At 37.4% G+C, this 23,316-nt stretch overlaps 1 protein-coding gene across 3 annotated transcripts in view; it reads left to right on the top strand.

Annotated features, from left to right (window-relative positions):
* ORC5 (origin recognition complex subunit 5) overlaps positions 1–23,316 on the top strand; it is a 74,785-nt gene that overhangs the window by 38,740 nt on the left and 12,729 nt on the right. For all 3 annotated transcript variants that reach the window (XM_059712768.1, XM_059712769.1, XM_059712767.1), the window contains exons 11-12: positions 56–103; positions 1,294–1,404. In XM_059712768.1, the coding sequence (XP_059568751.1) occupies positions 56–103; positions 1,294–1,404 (159 nt within the window). The remainder of the gene's footprint in view (positions 1–55; positions 104–1,293; positions 1,405–23,316) is intronic.

Genomic DNA, 23,316 nt, shown 5'->3' with positions numbered 1-23,316 from the left:
TTTTATGCAATACTATCTTTATTTTAATCTTAAAAATTATTTGCCTTAAATGCAGCATCATGGGAAAATCAAGAAAACCAATTTTCTAAAGAAACATGAAAAGGTATTTTCATTTTAATTTCTCTAATGGGAAAAACTCATGAATTTAGGACACTATGGGAAGTGGATAAATTCATACCTTTATTAGTCATGTGGATATAAGAAGTTACTTTTATTGCTATGGTACCATTATAATATTGTACTAACATTCTGTTATGCTGAATACAGTGATTGAAGGGCACATTCAAGGGAACTGGTACTAGAGATGAAAAAGTCTGTGTTTTAAATTTATATTTTCTCTAGCTGCTTTAAATTCTTTTCTCCTTTTCCTTTAGTGTTTTTAAAGTTTCACTGTGGTGTGTCTGGGATTGTGGAGGAATAGCCTCACTCACCAGTTCCCTAAGGGAAGGAAGCACATCCATTCACCTCTGTATCTCAGCACTTGGTGATATTTGATAGATGCTTATTTTAAAAATGAACAAATTTAATGAGTGAATGAAGAAAATCTAAGAATGAACAAAAAGCTAAGAATTTTATTTTTTAGACAAAATCAATTAAAAAATTTGAGAAGGGAGGTATATATGAGTCCTGCTGATGAGAGGACTGTGAAAGAGCTGGCACTTTAGACCATGTTTGTGGAATGAGTGGGTTTGTGCAAATCTAGGAAAACGTCGGTGTTGAGAGAGCAACTGCCATCATGAAGATGTCTGTAGATGAACTCTAGTTCTTCTGATGTTATTCTTAGAGATTTGACTTTGACTTTTATAGTAGTAGCCCTTTTGTCTTTCATTCATGTTGTTTTAAAATGTGAACTGTAAGTAATATTTTTAGAACTATTAATGTCGAAGAAATACATTTTCTAGTCTGTGGCACAAAGAGGAATGGTGAGATATAAGTGATAATTTCTAGGCTAGGAGTTAGGACCACGACCCTGCTTTTGGTTATGTTCTATCTTGACAAATGACTTGGCTGTCACTTATCATCTGGTTACAACAGTAAAAAAGGGGTAATATTTAGGACGAGGCTGGATGACTTGTGAATCCGTTAATATTTGTTGATGTTAAGTCAGAAAATCTTGGAGAAAATATTAAAGGATAAATCATGATTTTATCAGGCAAAGTTTTTGTGTAGAGACTGCAAGTTGGATTTGTTAGCATCTTTGGGGAACTGTAAATATTGTGATACTGGGAATTTATAGTAGAAAGAGTGAGTCCTCTGCTTTAAGAAGAAAATCCATTTTCTTTTTTCTTACAGACAAGCAATCATCTCCTCGGACCAAAACTGTTTCCACTTGATAGATTATTAGCAATATTATATAGTATCGTGGACAGCAGAGTTGCTCCAACAGCAAATATATTTTCCCAGGTAAGCTTTGTGATAGGCTGTTAGCTATCATCCTTATCTTTATGGAATTTTCAGGTAGAATAGTTGGTAGAGTTCCAGGCATTGAGAGGTTTGATCAGCATGAGTAATTTGGTCTAGGTAAGTAATTGAAAATTCCAAATCTTTAAGGATATCACTGAATTTGCATACAGGTATAACCACATGATCAAAACAGTTTAATTTTCTATTTTTTTTTCTTTTTTTAATTACAGAATTTTTAAATTAAGCAATTATAATGACCTTGACAATTAAACAAAAGGCTTCATGATTATTGATGAAGTATAATATAAAAATATAATTTAATGAAAACAAAAATATTAAAATTTTATTTGCAAGTAAGTAAAATTATTCCTATTCCTCAAATATACCTTTTAGGTTGACATGCATTTTTACAAAAATGCTGTTATCTTCAGAATGATTAAGTTCTCAAATTTTTCACTAGATGGCAGCAGTAGCATTAAAAATAGGAACCATGACATACTTAATAAAGTTAAGATTTTTTAATTGCCATTTAAAAAAAAACTTAATTATTAAAAATATAGTCATAGTACATTTCTTATATGGTCCAGAAAAACAATCCTGATCTCATGGATATGAATGGGTAGAGGAGAAAAAAATGTGACTAGTATTTATTGAAAAACAAAGTCACCTGACTTTGTTGCAATGTTGTTTTATGTATAAGTTTTTAGGTTGAGAAATCTGTAAATAAAGCATTTACATTTTTATTCACTGCAAATAAATTTGGTTCCTGAATGAATGTTAGACTTTGTAATCAATATCTGGTGGAAACTTTTAATTCTTCATTCAAAGAAGCCTTTGAGAACCAAATATATATGTTCTCATTTAACTCAACATTTAAGTTAGATCATTTTTATGTCACCATTTATAAAAAATTTTATATACCTTTACTGTGTTCTTGAAGAAAGGTAATGTAGTCAGTTATTAGGCTGTGCATATAACTAGCTAAATAGGTAGGTAGATTGGCAGCCCTAATGCCAATCGTTTAAAAAACCCAATTCAGTTTTAATCTATATTGCAGGGAAGTTTTTCCAATATATGTTTTAGAAATGCTTTGTCTGAAAATAAAGTAATTTTAATCAAACTTTACATTTTATTAATAGCTTTCTACATACAATACATTGATGTTTATTTTTGCTGCTGCAATAACTATAAAATAGATATTATGACAGTGATGGCGAACCTTTTGAGCTCGGCGTGTCAGCATTTTGAAAAACCCTAACTTAACTCTGGTGCTGCCGGGAGCCGGTCCATCCTTGCTGTTTCAAGGGACCTGGCATATATGGCATACGGTTCTTAATATGTTTGCTCACCTTCTTGGTGCTGTGTTTTAACCAAGGTCACCTCTCCGAGAAAGGTTGAATCCCCAGGTAGGGATTTTCCCCTGAAGTTAGGGAGGGAATAAAACCCCTCAACTAAGTGCCAGGCGGGTAATTAATCCCTTTAACTACGAACAATCATGCTTAAACTACATAATCTTTTCTCCCTGGAATGGAGATAAGAAACGCCCTAACCTTTGTAATAGAGATTGATAGGATTGAATCAACTGGTATAAATACAGTTGTAACAAGACAGAAACACTCAGAACTTAGAACAGAATCAAGAAGACAGAACCTACACGGAGCCTAGAGACAGAAGAACTTCGCTGGAGAGAGCATGCCGGAGGATCCTGGAGAGGGACTGGCCTCGGAGCCTAGAGACAGAGCCTAGCGGGAGAACATGGCAAGGGATCCTGGACTGAACCTGACTACAGAGATTGGCAGGAGAACCTGACTGGAACCTGGACACTGAACCTGACTGGAGAGCCTGGACAGAACCTGGCTGGAGAACCTAGCGAGGGAACATGGCTACAGAACCTCGCTGGAGATCCGAAGCAGAACCTCTCTGGAGATCCAGACCAGAACTTGGCTGGAGATCCGGGCTAGAGATCCTGGCTAGGCTGCTGATCAACTGAACCCTGTCTCCGTGTCATTCCTTCTTCGCCGACTCCGTCCACACCTTTGGGGAACCCCTGGACCCGCTGGGGTTGGACCCCGGCATATGGCGCCCGAACAGGGACCCCTAGTTAAGCCCCACTCTCGGGACGGACAGGACTCCACCGTAGGAAGAGGGTGGATAGTCTTCGCCGACTCCGTCCACACCTTTGTGAAACCCTGGAACAGGATTCCCCTAGGTAAGCCCCCTCCCCCCATTGAGAACCCCCACACTCGGTACGGATAGGACTCCACCAGGGTGCTACAGACCCCCCTATAGAGGATAAGTAGGGTAAGAAGGTGGATAGTACAGAACTTAGATTGAGAAGATGTGCCTTACTGAGTCCAAAGAAAGAAGACTCTGTATTGATTCTTAGATTGAGAAGATGTGCCATACTGAGTCCAAAGAAAGAAGACTCTGTATTGATTCTTAGATTGAGAAGATGTGCCATACTGAGTCCAAAGAAAGAAGACTCTGTATTGATCTTTAGATTAAGAAGATGTGCCATACTGAGTCTAAAGAAATAAGACTCTGTATTGATCTTTTAACACATATGCTTGCTAGCAGAGGAATTAAGGTTACTCCCAGTCAGACAGAACATTTTATACAAGAAGTATGTCCATGCTTTTCTGAGGAAGGAAAGGTAAATGTAATGGCATGGGAGAAGGTAGGCCCAAGGAGCCTTATCCTTAACCCCACTGCAGCCTTTCCACCCCGGGAAAGTGCAGGATTGGCAAGCTCTCCCTGGGGTGATAGATCAGGACTCAGGTAATAGCAGAAAGCGCCAATCCTACTCTTAAAATGGATATAAGAGAGCATTTGAGGTTTTTCTTTTTAATGCTTGCTTTTAAAAAATAAAAAGGGGAATTTGCCGGGAGCCAGTCCATCCTTGCTGTTTCAAGGGACCTGGCATATATGGCATACGGTTCTTAATATGTTTGCTCACCTTCTTGGTGCTGTGTTTTAACCAAGGTCACCTCTCCGAGAAAGGTTGAATCCCCAGGTAGGGATTTTCCCCTGAAGTTAGGGAGGGAATAAAACCCCTCAACTAAGTGCCAGGCGGGTAATTAATCCCTTTAACTACGAACAATCATGCTTAAACTACATAATCTTTTCTCCCTGGAATGGAGATAAGAAACGCCCTAACCTTTGTAATAGAGATTGATAGGATTGAATCAACTGGTATAAATACAGTTGTAACAAGACAGAAACACTCAGAACTTAGAACAGAATCAAGAAGACAGAACCTACACGGAGCCTAGAGACAGAAGAACTTCGCTGGAGAGAGCATGCCAGAGGATCCTGGAGAGGGACTGGCCTCGGAGCCTAGAGACAGAGCCTAGCGGGAGAACATGGCAAGGGATCCTGGACTGAACCTGACTACAGAGATTGGCAGGAGAACCTGACTGGAGAGCCTGGACAGAACCTGGCTGGAGAACCTAGCGAGGGAACATGGCTACAGAACCTCACTGGAGATCCGAAGCAGAACCTCTCTGGAGATCCAGACCAGAACTTGGCTGGAGATCCGGGCTAGAGATCCTGGCTAGGCTGCTGATCAACTGAACCCTGTCTCCGTGTCATTCCTTCTTCGCCGACTCCGTCCACACCTTTGGGGAACCCCTGGACCTGCTGGGGTTGGACCCCGGCATGGTGCCGTGTTACATATAGAAATTTTTTGATATTTGCAACCATTGTAAAACAATGATGTATATTTTTGATACTTATTTTATATATTTAAATGCCATTTAACAAAGAAAAATCAACCAAAAAAATGTCATAGGTTCGCCATCACTGTATTATGATCTTTATCTTAAGGAATTGAGGCTTAGAAAGGTTAAGTGTTGTTGCCAATCAATGTGACACATGTAATTCTTTGAGAACTAAAGCCTGGGGAAGTGAGGTACTTCTAAGTAGAGCAGGAAGGCATTTGATCACATGTAATTGTACCTCAGGTACCCCAAAATTACCTTTGTGGAAGATACAAAGAAGGATGATCAATGATTTTCCCTTTTAGAGAGCTTATAATTTATTTGGGGGAGAGGGGTGTGGTACAAATGTACATAAAAATAATGGATATCTGTAAATGAATGCTAGTTAGTGCTGCTGAGAAATTTACAGCAGAGAGAGATCACTTCTGGATTGGGCATGAATATAGGAAGATGACTTCATAAAAAAGGTGAAAAATGGAGCTGGGTTATAGAGAATGAGTAGGATTTTTTTTCTTTAAATATTTCTAATCTACATAGTGATCCATTTTTATTGTACGGAAATGAGAAAATGGGTAAATAAAAAGGAAAAATAATAGATAAAATTAGCTGACACCTTATTTCCAGTGGATAGAGTTTAGTACACTAGAAATTTATGATGGGCAGGTAATATGACCAAAGGGAGAGGACTAGGAAAACCCACAAAATCTTTGTGACCTGTACACTGGTTTAGTTGAAAGTGTATTATATTGTGGTAGTGGTAGTAGTCATTGTTAACAACCTAGTAAGTAGTACTTCTGCCACCATCATCCATCTTATCTTGCTTTTTGGTATCTTACATTGGTAGGGCATTTTACATTTTATAGTCTTGTCACATACTAAGTTAATCTTTAAAGAAAAGGAACTGAAACTCAGAATGCCTAAGAGATCTGCCCAAGGCCACATAGCAAATCACTGGTAGCATCCAGACTTGAAGAAGATTTTTCCAGCAGCAGGCTTTGATTAGAGAAACAATGTAGCCCAAATGCATCTTTATTTTTTAACCAAGTTAAATTGTTTTCCACCTTAACAACTATGAAATTCTTTTCAGCCATAAACTTAAAACAATTTTTATTCATCTTCTCATTACCAGTAATCAAAATGATAAATTTTGTATATTTAAAACATGGCTTAAATGAATTTGTGTTCATTTGATGTCAAATCACTTAGGACTTGATCTTGCTTTATTTCCATTTGTGATACAAAGGGTGGGGTGCTAAAAATGTATGATATATCTGACCCTAAAATATCTAACACAGTCAGGTTACATATATACTGTGTGTAAGAACAAAATGTGACAGAAATCACATCATAGGAAGGGTAATTCTCCCATATGCCTTTTCTTTTTCTTTCCATTGGCTCTCAGTGACTTTTTCTGTTTTTCTCTCCTTTTATGCATCCATGAAAACTACTCTTGTCCATAGGAATGACAATTTGTGTTTAACCTATGCACATATAATTTTTAAGTGAAAAACATAAGTATGACTTGTATTGGAAGTGCTTATTTGATATGAACACTAGATGGCAATATTGTTACATTACAGCTTTAAGATAAACTAAGAAACAACCTGTTAATACTGTTTTTGATATTTAGAGAAAGCTGTTTGTTAATTTAACAAATTGGTTTATTTGAATATAGTAAAAATTATCTGGAGATATTTAATGGTATACATGTGCATGCTGTACATACTTTCATGAATAAATAAATAAAATTGGTAAGGTATTATGTTACACTAGAGCAGTGGTTCTCAACCTGTGGGTCGCGACCCTTTCACAGGGGTTGCCCAAGACCATTGGAAACACATATATAATTGCATATTGTTTTTGTGATTAATCACTATGCTTTAATTATGTTCAATTTGTAACAATGAAATTGGGGGTCACCACAACATGAGGAACTGTATTAAAGGGTCATGGCATTAGGAAGGTTGAGAACCATTGCACTAAAGGCCCAGTGCATGAATTCGTGGGTGGGGTTCCTCTGGGTGGCCTGCAGGGATCAGGCTGAAACCCGCGGTCCAACGCCACCTGCAGCTCCTACCTGCCGCTCCTGCTTATCCCGGCACTACTGTGCCTGCCTCTGGCTTGTGCCAAATCAGTCCCAATCAGGAGAGGCTCATGCTGCCGCAGCAGCGCTCACCAGCCATGAGCCTTGCATCTGGTGCCCTCCCAAGGGGAGTGGCCTGTGGGATCAAGCTGAAACCGGCTCTCTGACATCCCCCAAGGGGTCCTGGATTGCGAGAGGGTGCAGGCCAGGCTGAGGGACCCCACCGGTGCACTATCGGGTCAGGGAGCAACCATGAGAGGGGTCCAGGGTGTGTCCAGCCCATCTCAGTCCCAATCAGCAGGACCCCAGCAGCAAGCTAACCTATTGGTCAGAGCATCTGCCCCCTGGTGGTCAGTGCACGTCATAGCGACTGGTCGACCAGTTGACTTCTGCCCTCTGGTGATCAGTGCACATAATAGCAAGCAGTTCAGCAGCCTTAGCATATCATTAGCATACTAGGGGCCCGGTGCACGCAATTCGTGCACTGGGGGGGGGGGGTGGAGAGTGTCCCTCAGCCCAGCCTGCCCCCTCTCACATACTGGGAGCCCTCAGGCGTTGACCCCCATCACCCTCCAATCGCAGGATCGGCCCCTTGCCCAGGCCTGACGCCTCCGCCAGAGGTGTCAGGCTTGGACAGGGGACCCCCATCTCCCCCCATCACTGGCTCTGACCCCCGCCCAGGCCTGATGCCTCTGGCCCAGGAATCATGCCTGGGCAGGGGACCCCCATCTCCCTCTGATTGCTTGCTCCACCCCCCCACCCAAGCCTGACGCCTCTGACCCAGGCTTCAGGCCTGGGAAAGGAGACCATCATATCCCCCCAATCCCCGGCTCCGCCCCCCACCCAGGCCAGATGCCTCGGCCAGAGGAGTTGACCCTCATCACCCTCCGATCTCCGATTACTGGATCGGCCCCTTGCCCAGGTGGAATAGGGTCCGGGTCGGGGGTGTGAGTGCAGGCGGATGCCGCAGCCGCCCCGCCAGCCCGCGTCCGGGTCTGCCGGCGGAATCGGGTCCGGGTCGGGGGCGTGACTGCGGGCGGATGCCGCAGCCGCCCCGCCGGCCCGCGTCTGGGTCTGCCGGCGGGATCGGGTCCGGGTTGGGGGCGTGAGTGCGGGCGGACACCGCAGCCGCCCGCTGGCCCGCATCCAGGTCTGCCGGCGGGATCGGGTCCGGGTTGGGGGCGTGAGTGCGGGTGGACGTCGCAGCCGCCCCGCTGGCCCACGTCCGGGTCTGCTGGCGGGATCGGGTTCCAGGCGACCGCCGGCACTCACACCCCCAACCCGCTGTCTGATGGCGCTGTACCATCCTGCCTGCAGTATGCAAATTAGCCGCCATTTTTGTTGGCGGTTAACTGTCATCTTAGTTGGCAGTTAATTTGCATATTGCCGTGATTAGCCAATGGGAAGGGTAGCGGTCGTACGCCAATTACCATGTTTCTCTTTTATTAGTGTAGATTACACTTTGGTTGGTTGGTTCTGCTGTTCGGTCTATTTGCATATTACCCTTTTGTTATATAGGATGAGTGTTTTCCATGATGAAGTAAATTTCTTCTTATTGGCTGTAATGTGTTTATATTCAATGATTATTTTTTCTATTTATTTACTTTATATCACCTGTTTTAAGGCTTTATTTTTTAGTGATATGCTATTGTATAGCTTGATTTACCAGTTACATAATTATTTATAATTTTTCACATAACAGTTTGATCAGATGTTTTATATATGTTCAAAGTTCTCTTGAAGCAAAAGTTTATTTCCATTGCATTTCATTTAAATCTATTCTGTAATAAAGTTATAAAAATAGTAGTTTAAGGAATCTTTAAAGTTATTAAAATTGTAATTGAGAATAATAATGAAATTAACAACAGTAATAGTATGTAGTTGGTATTCTTCTGAATTTCAATATTTTTTATTAAATTTTGAATAAGATTCTACTCATTAACTTTAGTCTCAAAATGAGTAAAAGTATTAGTACATTTAACATTTTACATTAGAATAATGCTCATATTTATTAAATTGAAATACGGTTTTTAAATTTTCTTTGATTTGTAAGAGAATTTAGCCTTACGCAATTTACTACAGTTTTGCAGTCATAATCATGGGTTGTTTTTAAATTTTTCATTCAAATAAAATAAATGTAGTCCCATCTACACATGAACTTTGTGAATGACAAAGCTGTAATTCTGGTATTTCCATTTATTTAGTTTTTCCTCTCAGCATGGATAGAATATATAAGCTATACCATTTACATTCAGAAAATGGCAAAGATTATTACTTTCTAAACACTTTGATCAGATATGTTATTGAAGACCATTTATCATCTTTAAAAGAAATACTATTGAATTTCTTTAAGAAATTTGTTTACAAACCTTTGGTTGACCTATTCTATTTGTGTGATTTTCACTTACTTATCCTTGCCTACCCCCTCCATAGTCTTGTAGTTCTACATGAAGGCAGTAGAAGATTCAGTTCTTTAAGACTGTTATCAAGTATATCACTTATTTTAAAATATTAAGCCATAATGCTTATCTTCTCCCAGATGATAAAATTGTAAAGAGTTTATTTCTAAGATAATTGCTATAAGTTTCTAAAGTGACTTTGAAAAGGAGAATTATCTTTTAAAAAAATTAGGGACATTTAATTACATGTATGTATATCATGTAATTGTTGCATTTGATCAGTTAGTATTTTGAAGAATTATTTTTGAAAGCAATTCATTGAAATTCTGTAATTTAGAAGTTTTAAAATAGTATAGTTATGATACTATCAGAAACAGTGTACATGGAATTAATATTAAAAATAGCTGGAGGAAGAGGAGCATAGTATCTTTAAAAAATAGTTCTTCGTACTATATTGACAATTTACACTGTTTAGTAATTAATGTCTAGTTTGTGAATGGCTTCATATTTAGTTGTACATAATTTAATATGGAAAAATTAAATGTATCATTTTTTAGAAGTATAAAAATAATTTTGGATTAAATTATAATATACAAATATGTTTTTTTAAGTATACATTTCCATTTATAATTTCTCTGCTCTTGAACTTAAATCATGATATTGGAATATATATGGACTGTTTTATTTTTTCAAACAATTTATCATCAGTTCAGAAAGAATGATAATTTTGTTATTTTATCTAGGAGGGTTTTTTAAGCAGGTGCCCATAGCTGTAGGAAGATGTTTTTGTTGTGCTAAGGGCAGCCAAAATTTTATTCAACAAAAAAAACGGGTTTTTGCCATTTTTTTCTTTAAATATAGGTAGATGTATATTAAATTTATATACTTTCAATTTTTTAAAAGAAGCGATTTTGTGAACATTATTTAATTCAAAACTTTTAATATAAAATATTTTAATCTAATTCAAGCTTCAAATTCAAAGTCATTACTTAACCTTTTTCTCTAATTGGAATTAAATTTTTGTTTCTGTGCTTAAAATTTTATTTAAAAGATACTTATTAAGGGTCTACTATGTTCCAGGCTCTGTTGAGTAAAGAGAGTACAGTAGGTCCTTGGGTTACGTCGGAGATCCATTCCTACAGCGTGATGTAATATGATTTTCGCCGTAAGTCGGAACCCACCTATATAAGCACCAATGTCACTCACATGGAGCACATACGCAGCAGTAATGAAGTGAAAAAGTAAAAAAAAAAGTAAAAGACAGATAATAATTCCTGACCTTTACTTGTGGTAAAGAAATAATAAAAAACATAAAGCACATATGTACATACCTTGAAATGACGGAACTTTTTTTTTTTTAATAAATAAATGGGAGATGGTGACGTAACCATGAAAGGACGTATGTCAAGTCCGACGTAATCTGAGGACTGCCTGTACAAAAGTGAGGAGAATGCAGTTCCTCCCTCAAGGACCTTACAGTCAGTCTGTGGCTTCTACTGCCCTTCATTTGTATTGGGGTGGTTGCCAGGTTCTAGCTTGTACTAGAGTTGTTAGTATTGCATGTGTATATTTACTAGGAGGACATATATGCTGAAGGAACTGTTTTGAATACTTAAGTGAAAGCTAAAACTTAAAGTGAATAAATAAAAGTAGGATTTTTCTCATTGGTATTTCCTGTTATTTGATAATATAGGTATTTAAGTGTTGTCTTCTGAGTAAAATAACCTTTTTTTTGAATGTTTCCTTCTGACATGTCTTGAACTTAGTGTTGTGGATGGAGCATGATTGTTTGATACCTATGTCATAGCTAAATTATGCTAATTATCCATTATATTTAATTATAGCTAGTTAGTTATGTTTATTGGTATCTTAATTAAGAGCTTAAGTTACGGACAAATAAGTAGTGTATTGTGCGTGGCCTGTTATAAACTAAGTGACTTTTACATAGTTACATGACTATACAGTAAGCCCTAGATTTTGCAGACCTCGATTTAATGGACTTCAGATTTAATGGATAAAATTTCCGGTCCGTATGTCATGTGTGAAAATTGACACCCTGTTAATTTTAAAATGGTTTTAACTAAGATTTGCTTATAATTAAATTAACAGGTTATTTTTTATTATTTTTAACAAATTTTAGTGAATAGGCCTTATGTTGGAAAAACACTGTAGTCATTTCACCAATATAAATATTACATATCTACAACTCTAGTCTACATATTTAAACCCAAAAGTCACTGCTCATAAACAATGTTCTGCAAATGATTAGCAAGTGTTCATGCCACATCACTTGTGGTAATTGGTTCTGTTGTCAAGTGGTGTGACTTTCTGCATCAGCTTTTAATGTGAGCTGGCAATGTACCCGTGTGTGCTAAGCCACACCCCAGCTGTGTACTCGAGGTGACTGGTGAATGCATGCATTTACTAGGTCTATTCAGTATAAATTAAAAATAACAGTAAAACATATAGAAAACTTCTGTGACATGAAACTTGTATTCCATACTTAATTTTAATTACACAGATGTATCTAAGTAAAAACAAGTAAACCAACTGATTTGTCAATATTTTAATGTACACATTAGGAATATCTACTTTATTATATAACTTTTGGCTTTAACAGATACCCACCCCCTTGCCCGAATTAGTTATATTGAGGTTTTACTATATTTCAAATACTTTATGATTAAATGTTACATTCATTATAGCACTCTTTCATACACAATATTTCAAACTACTTTTGATTTTTAACCAAAAGTACTTTAACCAAATAACTGATTTTACAGATTTCATTTATAATTATAAAACCTCTTTGCCTTAAAAATTATTGTAAGACATAATATTATGGTTGATTTATATCTGTATATATAAAAGCCTAAGCGACCGAACGACTGGTTGACCAGTTGCTATGAAGCGCACTGACCACCAGGGGGCAGGTGCTCAGCACAGGAGCTGCCCCCTGGTGGTCAGTGTGCTCCCACAGCCAACCTCCTCTGGCCGGCCAACCTCCCATGGTCCCTCCCCCAGGCCAGCTGCCCCCCTCCCCATTGGCCCCAATCGCTGGCCAGGCCGAGGGACCCCACCCATGCAAGAATTCGTGCACGGGGCCTCTAGTTTTATAGTAGAGTAATAACATTTATCAAATGCTAGTTATATAGCATCAGAAATCATAGTTGATGAAATACTACCCAGTGCATATGAATTTGAATCTCATAAACAAAGTGTGTAACATCCTAAAATCTAGCTATAATACATTCATATAAAGTGATTTGTATATGAGGATTATCTTTATAGATATTAAAGTTGGTGAACAAATGGGACAGTTTTCCTAAAAATAAATTTCTTGGATACTAAAATATTAGAAAATGTGAAAAGCTATTTCTTCTTTTTCAGTTTCTTTATGCTTTATTAGGTTTGTGCCAGCATTCCAGTGTGTATATAATATCCAACTTAAATGCTTGATGCTATTAAAGTAAATTATGTAAATCACAGAAAATATCTTGAATGCTAACATTTTCTAATATTCCTACTATGTTTTTTCCTAACCACAACTGCGACTGTGAGGCATTCCATTCCAAAGGTGATAAGGAAGCTTTACTTAATACCTACTTCGCTGACAAATAGGTTAGCAAGGGTGCTGTTTAACAGAGGCAGCCCTTTTCTAGCAGCAAAAGCCATGATGCTTAGTCTCCTCTGGGGCAGTAAATTAAATTCTCAAACCTCCTACTGTCCCTGGTGTGGATGCATTACTATTCTGCCATCTTGTCACTGTGCAGCAGGTACCTGTTACAGGAGATTTTTAAACACTGTTTTGGGATGCTTCATATTTGAAAAGAGTAAAGTTGGCCTATAGTTTTTCCCTAATTGCACTTTTGTTGTAAAGGATATTAATATTAATCAGTAGAGGGCTGGTGCATGAAAAATCATGCACTGGAGGGGGGATCCCTCAGCCCGGCCTGCCCCCTCTCACAGTTTGGGAGCCCTCAGGGGTGGGAGGCGACCCGGCGATCAGGGGAAGGCGACACGCCATCACACCTCTGCTGCTGCCCCTGCCGGCAGCGCAGGCATCGGCCGGCCCTGGTTACCTGCACCTCGGGCTGGTCCTGGGCGGCTGGGGTGCTGAGGGGAATTGCCACGCGCCTGCTGCCCCTGCAGGGCTGAGGGGACTGGGCACCGCCATCTTTGAGGGTGGGACAGTCAATTAGCATATTCCATTTTTGGCTGTGGGCGTCACCATCTTTGCAACAGCATGAGGGTCATTTAGCATATTCCCTCTTTATTAGATAGGATTACCAAAGATAATAAAAAAGGAGGGTATATTTTACTCATTTGCCTACAGTAAGGATAAAAAGTTGTCTTTTCATTTTTAAAAGAATAGTGTTTACCCCTACTCTTCTCTTACCTTCCTCAAATCTGGTGGTGTTAAGTTTCTTCAGTTTTACCACTTTGTTTTTGTGAGTCTTATCAGCCTAGCAATAGGCATTTTTATTGAACTCTAGAAAAATGCATAAATTAGGCTTTCGACTTTTGAATAAATAGTACACTGATATCTTATTTTTGTAGGCAATATTTTATAACTACCTTTCTTAAAGTTACTATTGCTTCTAAAAAATATACCAAATGTATACCTTTTATTAACGTTTTTGAGGAAATGTATTTGACACCGGTACATTTTATTTGACTTGGCAGATCTTTTGCTGAAAACACAAAAAAAGTACGTGTGAATGTGCTTGCTCGTGCCTATTTAGGAAAATATATCCTATCAATATATAGTAAATATAGAGGCAAATGCACACCTTAGATATAGCGTTACGACTAGAAAAGGAGTTTTAATAAAATGAGTTAGGGTGATAAATGATTTGGAAAAATCTGCATCATGGAGGTGGGATTATTAAAACAAATGTTGATGCTTAAGGGAATGGTTTCCAATGAAAAATTATCTTGATTTCTTGTTAGCTCACAATTAATTGGAGTTTTTTGGAGGAGATTGGCCTCACCTGCTTATACACAAACATTTCAGAAACTGGTATTGCAGAAAAGCCCTTGTCATTTCCCCTAGATGAGAAATTTGGTTCCTCAGTCCCAGTGTCACTATGGAACCGGATTGCTCCCTCACTTTGGGTACGCCAGTGATAGAGAGCTGAGTTCTTAGAATAGGAAATAATCATGTCCATGTAGTTAGGAATAAGAAAGCAAACTTGGCTTATCTGAAACTGCCTTATCGACTTCCCTTGCTTCAAATACTGTGTGTATGCTAATATCTTTCGAATTCTTTATTCTAGCCTGTGTCTATCTCTGGACCCAAATTGCCAACTGAACAGTAATACTTGAATATGTCATATCCATCACATACTAAAATATATCCCAAACCAAATTATTCCCTAAACCTTTTCCCTTTTTTTCAGATTGTAAAACTAATTCATTTATTACTCATTCTTTAATAAGCACATACTTTGTGGCATGTACAATGGTAGACTCTAGAAAAAAGGGGACTTCTGTAATCCTATATAATAAAAGGCTAATATGCAAATTGCCCCCTTGACTGGGAGTTTGCCCGGGAGTTCGACCGGAGGGCGGGGCCAGCCAGTGAACTGTCCGTAGTCCCTTCCCCCCCCCGGCTGGCCCCACCTCCATCCCCTACTCTCCCCCCCCCCCCCCCCGCCCGGCTGGCTGGACCTCACCTGTGTATGAATTTGTGCACCAGGCCTCTAGTACTTTAAATAATAAAGATTAAACAAAGATAATATATGGTTTCTAGTTTTTTAGTTAGTGAAGAAATTATCTCAGTACCTTCTTTTTTGTTTTTACTCCATTTAGTTGGTCAACAAATCCAATCTATTTTTCCTCCTAAATACAAATGTCTCTTGAACTTATTTCTTTCCACCCCCACTGCCAAATGCCTTAAATTCATAACTTCATTATTTCTTAGGCCCAGCATGTCAAACTCACAGCTGGTGAGCTGCATGCTTTGTTTATTTTATTTTATTTTAATATATTTTTATTGATTTCAGAGAGGAAGGGAGAAGGGAAAGAGAGATAGAAACATCAGTGGTGAGAGAGAATCATTGATCGGCTGCCTCTCACACACCCACCACTGGAGGTTGAGCCTGCAACCCAGGCATGCGCCCTTGACTAGAATCAAACCCGGGACCCTTTAGTCCACAGGCCCTCTATCCACTGAGCCAAACCAGTCAGGACTGCTTCATTTATTTAAACGAGTCATGCGGCCTAATGGCCGCGAGTTTGACATGCTTGTCGCGTCCTTAACTGGTTTTCCTGTCAACAGATAACTTTCAAATTCATCTTCCATACAGTTATCAGTATAAATCATTTTTAAAATGTTGGTCTCATTTTCTGCTTATACTTTTTAAGTGAATTACATTATCTATAAAAGCATGTCTCCATTCCATAACATTTCTTGTGAGGTTCTTTACAAACTGGCCCCATTTTCTACCACTTCCTCCATTCACCCTGTGCACCATTCACAATAAGCTGTTCCCTAAAAGCACACCAATTTTTCTTTTGTATCGTTACATGTGTTGTTTCTCTATTACTGTTGTGCTCTCTTTTATGCTTCTTGGTTTATCCCCCAAATGTCATTTTTCAATGAATTCACATTTGCTTCCCTTCTTCTTGGTTATTCCCTTCTCTGAATCAGATAATTGCATTTATACATATCACTAGCATAGCTCTCATATTGTGTTGTTATCATTTTATTGTGTGTTTGTCTCCCCAGTACCTTGAACTCTTTGAGGGCAAAAACCTTGTCCTTCCATTTTTGTGATTCAGGCACAGTGCCTTGAACATAGGATTCACTCACTCAATGAATTTCTATTCCCCTACCCATGCAGTTACGGTCTCTCTGGATACTAGATAGAGGCTTGCAGTCATTTTTGTACCACAAGGTTCTAGAGAGGAGAGGAGCTATCTTTAGGTCCTCTTTGTATAAATACACATTTCACTTTTTGTCTATCTGAGTATATTTGAAGACTTTTAATCCACTTCTTGCCTTTTTTGGGGAAATAGAAATTTCTAGAGGTGATGATTTTAAGTTGAATAGCTTTGACGGTATTTGTCTCTCTTCCATTGCTACACTCATCACCTTGTGTGTGTAAAAAGGTCCGTTGAACTTGGTTGTTATATGCCACATGCTCAGGAACTATCACATCACCTGAAATCAGATCAAATATAGTGCATGTTGGGTGTGAACCTCTTACACTGTCATACCACTTGTTAAGCTTTTTTATTTAAATAATTTTATGTTTCAGATTGTACAGCTTCTCCAGGGCAAGCAGGATAGGCTGTTTCATGAATCAGTTAACATATATACCAGCCTGTGAAAGTATAAAAATAATGAGCATGTTAAAAATTAATTATAGTTGTAAATTGATTTTCTTTTGTTGGCAGAAAGAACGTAGTGTATTAGCCTGGGAACAGGTTCACACTGTTTTAACATTAAGCACTTCCAGCTGAAGCTTGTTAGTGACTGCCTCTCAGATTAAGGAAAAAAAATCCTCACCATGGTACATGAACTCCTATTGTTAGGACATAAATAATCAGCTCATCCCCCACATGGATGAGAACAAAGAACATAATAGTACACAGAACAAAGATTAAGCAAATATTGCTAACCCCATTTAAGAGGTAAATTAAAAATATGTCATGCCTTAGGAGCTAGTCAGGGGAAAATACTTTGGCTTTGAATTAGATTGATTATTTTAAGTTAAAGTAAAATGAAATCTTTTAGTTAGTGTCAATATGCTGGTAATATTGAAAACTAGGGAAGTATCATTCTCTTGATAACAGGATGCTTCAGATTTTTTGGAGTTTATTTTCAAACCAAGAACTAAAAACTAGAATTTTTATTTTGAGGGAAAACACCAGTGGAAGCATAACTAAACTTTAGAGGTGAAGTCACTGACTTTTAGTACAGCTTTTATAAAGCACAAAAAACTTCATTCGGATTTTCCTAGCACAAACTCTAAATCCTGACTTTGAAAAAGAACATCTACACTCTGGGCTACTTTTTTATTCATTTGAGTTTCATTCATTTGAACTTGAATTTGGCACAATAGACAAGAAAGCAGCTGTGGAAAAGAGTATATATATACCCCCTAAAATCTGAAAATTATTGGCAAAAGATTATATCTTCATAGGTAACAGAAACCAAGAAGGGCAGTAGTAATTTTTCCACAAAATCTTAAATTTATTTAAATAATTAAAATTATTCTAGTGTTTTAGGAATGACCTAAAGCAGTGTTTTTGCCTTTTAAAATGTTAATGTTTATCCTCAGTTTGTTTAACTATTAATACATTTTGTATGATTTATAGTCATGAATTTTTTTGCAAATGACCTTTAATCCACAAATGCATTAGAAGTTTTGCATTGGGAGATCATTTTCAGTGTTGTCTAATTTCAGATTTTAAAAAATCATGCCTTTGCCCCCCACCTCGAATTATTTATCTCTTAAAAGTTAAACCTTAAAAACCTTAAAATTTTATGTGTAATATAATATATAACCTGATTTATGAAGTTAATCAATCTTTAGGTTAATAAATTTCACATTAATATTTTACTTTGGTGACATCAGACTCATCACATCTGATAATTTTGTTCACAGGATTGTCCCTGGACAGGACATTTGCCTATATTGCAATACTTCTTTTTTCCTTTTTGCTGCAATTTTATTTAATTTTTTTTCTCTGTCTTCTTTGCTGCTGAATTTCTAACCTCCAGCATATTCATGATACCCCCTTTCAGTGTGGAATGTTTCCAGAGTTGTCACTTTACTCACTTCTTCCATAAAGCTTTCTTTAGTCTCTCCCAACTCTTCCTCGAGTGCTGCAGCTCCCTGTTTGGGGTATTGTGAGGAATATGGGCTTTGATTTTAAATTGTATTTAAATCCAGAGCTGCTGTTAGCTCAGTGACCATGAATATTTACTAACCTCTCTGAAGTTGTTGCATCATCTGGAAAAAGAGGTTTATTTTTATAGTACCTAACTCACGGCAGGGTTGTTATGAGGATTGAAGAAATTACAGGTGATGATGCTTGAACAATGCCGTGGTTTAGGAGCTGGATCCTCACACAAATACACCCCAAGCCCCCTGCCCCCCCCCATTAAAACGCATGTAACTTGACTCCTCAATACTTAGCTACTAATAGCCTACTGTTGACTGGAAGCCTTACTGATACCATAAACAGTTGATTAACACATTTTGTGTGCTATATGTATTATATACTATATTATAAGAGAGTAAGCTAGAGAAAAGAAAATGTTTAGAAAATCATAAGGAAGAGAAAATACATGTATAGTATTGTACGTATTTACTGAAAAAGATTTGTATATAAGTGGACCTGCGCAATTCACACCCATGTTCTAGGGTCAACTAACATGCCTACAAGCACATGTCTATATCTATGATCTATAGATAGAGCTCTATCAACTTCTATATCTGCTCTATAGAGCCTGGATTAAATAATAAGTTCCAGTCTCGATACCACTAATGTAACATATCTCTATATCACTGGTATTAACTAGTTCCCATAGCTCTTTACTCCCTTTCTCAAATTTTGTCCATATCCTCTGCTAGAACCTGAGGGAAGGAGTGAATACCATATTACATATGTGTCATCCTCCTGAATTTTGAAGGGCAGTAGAAGAAAAGATAAAAGCACTGAAAAAAGTCTTCATTCCAATAGTTAATTGTCTTGGCAAACCACCTTTGATATTTATCACCACCCAAAATGAGGTATTATTTTGGCTAAAGATTTTTGATATGTTAAACATTCTGAAGATTAAGACTTTAATTTAAAATTTGTTGTTACAACTGCAAAATGTTTTCTTGTAGACCTCTAACGCGGTGAATGTGCTATATTTTTCCTGGGGACTTTGGATTAAATAATTTTGAAGCATCTGTTTAAGTGTGCCTCAACCTATTTATTTGGGGTGACTGACTAGGGACTGATAATGTCATTCATCCTTTTATGATGTGTGTTTTCTCATCCGTAAAATGAGGCATTGATTTTCAATCCTGGTAGGCTAGCTCTGAATTTTATTTTGTAATAATTTTTACATTGAAACATTGTAGTTTTTAATAAATGAGTGCAGTTTGTTTCTGTAGCCCATAAACAAAAATAAAACTTTCACCATTTAAAAATAAAAAGTAGCATTTGGGAAAATTTGAGAATACTTAGGTTATATTTATATAATAGTTTTGCTATAATTCTATTCTATTTTATAGATGTAATAAGCTGTACAAGGCACGTGTTTGTAGCAACCTTTTGGACTCAACATGAAACAGCAGCTACAAATCCCTCTTGTAGCTGAACCATAAATCAGAAGTAATCGTCTGACTTTTCAATAAGAAAATCTGTAAAATCTATAAACTTTTAAAAACCCATATCACCTCACCCCAGTAGCATATCAATAGGAAGTAATTCTCTAATAATAATTATCTAATTTGCCTGCTTTAAGCAATATTTTATCAAGTACTTTCTTTAAAATTCCTGTAAATAAGGGTAAAAAATGTTTTTATTTCTATAAGTAGATTTTTGTAGCTTCATACGTACTTAAACATTTTGAGATAAAATTTGTTCTGGCAGTTTATAAGGTCTTTCTGAAAGTGCTATGTATTTTATCAGTTTATTTATGTTTTTATTGAGGTATAATTGACATAGCATTGTTAGTTTCAAGTGTGTAACATAACGATTCCAGATTTTTTATATTGTGAAATGATCATTGCAGTAAGTCTGGTTAACTTCCATAACCATATATAGTTACAAATTTTTTCTTGTGTATTTATTTATTAACTAAACATTTTTGGGGTAGTTGTAAATTCACATGCAATTTTAAGAAATATATGGGCTATCTCTTCCTATGTGCCCTTTACTCAGTTTTCCCCAATAGTAACATCTTGCAAAACTGTAGTACAATGTCACAACCGGGAAATCAGAGTTTATACAATCCATAGATCTTATTCAAACTTCCTACTTTTACATGTATTCATTTGTGTTTGTGCGTATTTGGTTATGTGAAATTTTAGTCCATGTGTAAGTTTGTATATTTTCCACCAGTCATGATACAGACCAGTGCCATCATCTCCAGGACCCCTGCTTTGATAACGATACCCACTTTCCTCCTGCCCCTTCCCTCAATCCCTGGCAGCCATTAATCACCACCTTTAAAATTTTGTCATTTCAAGAATTCATATAAGTAAAATTATATAGTAAGTAAACTTTGAGGTTGATGTTTTCTCAGTATAATTAAGTCCTTGAGATTCATCCAAATTATTGTGTATGCTAATAGTTTATTATTTTTTATTGCTGAGTAAGTATTCATAATATGAACGTAGCACAGTTTGGTTAACCTTTCACCCATTGAAGGACATCTGGGTTCTTTTCAGTTTTTTGGCTATTACAAATAAAGCTACTGTGAAGATTCATGTACAGATTTTTGTGTGAACATGCACTTCTTTGGGATAAATACTCGTGGGTAATATGGCAAGTGCATGTTTAGTTTTATAAGTGGTATCAATATTTTAGCACTTTCAGCAAAGTATGGTAACCTTATTTCCATTTAGATTCTTTTACTTTTACACTTTTTAAATGTCATTGTCTTTGAGTATCAGGAAGTGGTATAATTTTTAATCAAATATGATTTAGAAAAATTATGAGGAGATAGTCTATTTGATTTATCTATATTTCTACTCTTCCCACCAATCTGACTTCCTTCTTAATGCTTAAGGTTCTTTTATCATTTCCTTTTTGTTTGAAGAACTTCCTTTAGGTAAGTCTGCTAGTGACAAATTCTTTTTTTTCCCCTCACTTGACCATTGTTTTTCTCTACATTATTCATAAAGGATAGTTTTTTGAAAAGCAGAATTCACAACTTCCATTTCTTTTTGACACTGTTCCTGTTCAGTTCAGGGGAAGAATAAACTTACCCGGATAGCTTTCTTTTCTGGATTGGGGATTGGAGGATACAGGGTCCCGGTTATCTTCTGCTGTTGGGTGGGGAGTCAGAATATTCCTTGCCCCTATATTTGTTCATCCAGTTTTGCATCCCTGTGCAGTTTACCTTCCTCTTTCTACCTTGTGCAGTCCTCCTTTGGTTGTCTCTTATGTTAGTTCCGGGGCTTATAGTTGTCCTTAGCAGGGAAGAACAATAAATATGAATCTATGTCATCTTGTTTGGAGAAAAAGTTCTCCTGTGTTTTTTTATTCTTTCTAAACATTCTGTTTAGGTTTACTGTTAGCATTTTATGATGAAGTATCTTCGCAGTGGTCAGCAAACTGCGGCTCGGCAAACCGCGGTTCACAAGCCACACATGGCTCTTTGGCCCCTTGAGTGTGGCTCTTCCACAAAATACCACATGTGGGCGCGCACGTATAGTGCGATTGAAACTTCGTGGCCCATGCGCAGAAGTCGGTATTTTGTGGAAGAGCCACACTCAAGGGGCCAAAGAGCCGCATGTGGCTCGCAAGCTGCAGTTTGCCAACCACGGTTCTAGGGTAATTCAAAGCTCAATTGCATGAGAAGCCTTCTGTAACTTAGTGCCAAAAAAGATTTCAGCATATTCAAGTATATTTTACCATTATTTAGAGAGCTTTTCTCCAACAAAATTGTTAGTCTAAGACATTAATTTTATGGCTATAAAATATTTCAATTTAGTATGTATAAGCCATGGACACAGACAATAGTATGGGGGCGGGAGCAGGGTGGAGGGAGGTTAATGGGGGGAAAAGGAGACATCTGTAATACTTGCAACAATAAAGATAAATTTAAAAATATATATTTCAGTTTATTCTTTGCTGGAACTAGAGCCTTACTCTAAATCACTTTCTGCACTTGGGACCCTAACAACAGGAATGGCTACTGCAGCAGATGGGAAATCTCCACATTATACATGCACATGCATGTATACAAAATCGAGACACCACTATGAATCTGGGCCATGAATACTTTCACTGACTGAGACTTCTGTCATTTGCCCACTGACCATATCAAGCTATTTAGGTACTAATGCCAGTGTGGAGATATGACTTCATCATTTTGTCATGAACATTTAAATTTGGGCAAGGAAATAAATCAGTATTTTCTGTGATCCTATTCATCTTTGAATGCACAGTACCTAGAGCAAGTCCTCAAGAATTTAATGAATATGCCATTGCAAAAAAAATAAGAATAGAATAATGGAGAAGGTAGATATTCTTGAACTTCTACATGCATAGAAATAATTTTCCCAAAGTTGTATATATTTTTCCAGAACTTATTTAGGTATAAATTAATATGTCAGATTCACAGTGTTGGTGCATCAGTTAATCTTTGTACTTGATTTTTTTCAGTTTTTCTCTAGCAATATTTTAATGAGCTGGCAAAGTACTTTTAAATTGTTGGTACAGATCTCTCAGCACAGTAAACACATCCTCTCTCCCCACACTCCACAAACACATTTGTTTTGTTCACGTGTTTTGCTGTACTTCACCTTTGACGCTTCCATCAAACAGGAAATACTGTATTTTTTTTGCACAATTTACATGATTGATTTATCCATGAAATCCTGGTAGAACTGAGTGACTTTAAGGAACTGGTTCAACTTACTGCCTTTGGAAATTTGTTGTAACTAATGTGGTAAAAGTAATATAATACTGTAAGGTTCCTGAAAATATTCTTGAAATTTTAACTCAAGGGCAGATTTTGTGTTTTTGAAAA

The sequence above is a fragment of the Myotis daubentonii genome, chromosome 10 (genome assembly GCF_963259705.1).
Source record: "Myotis daubentonii chromosome 10, mMyoDau2.1, whole genome shotgun sequence".
NCBI classification, from domain to species: domain Eukaryota; kingdom Metazoa; phylum Chordata; class Mammalia; order Chiroptera; family Vespertilionidae; genus Myotis; species Myotis daubentonii.
The sequence above is the reverse complement of the archived record's forward strand: the minus strand, read 5'-3'. Positions and strand labels throughout refer to the sequence as shown.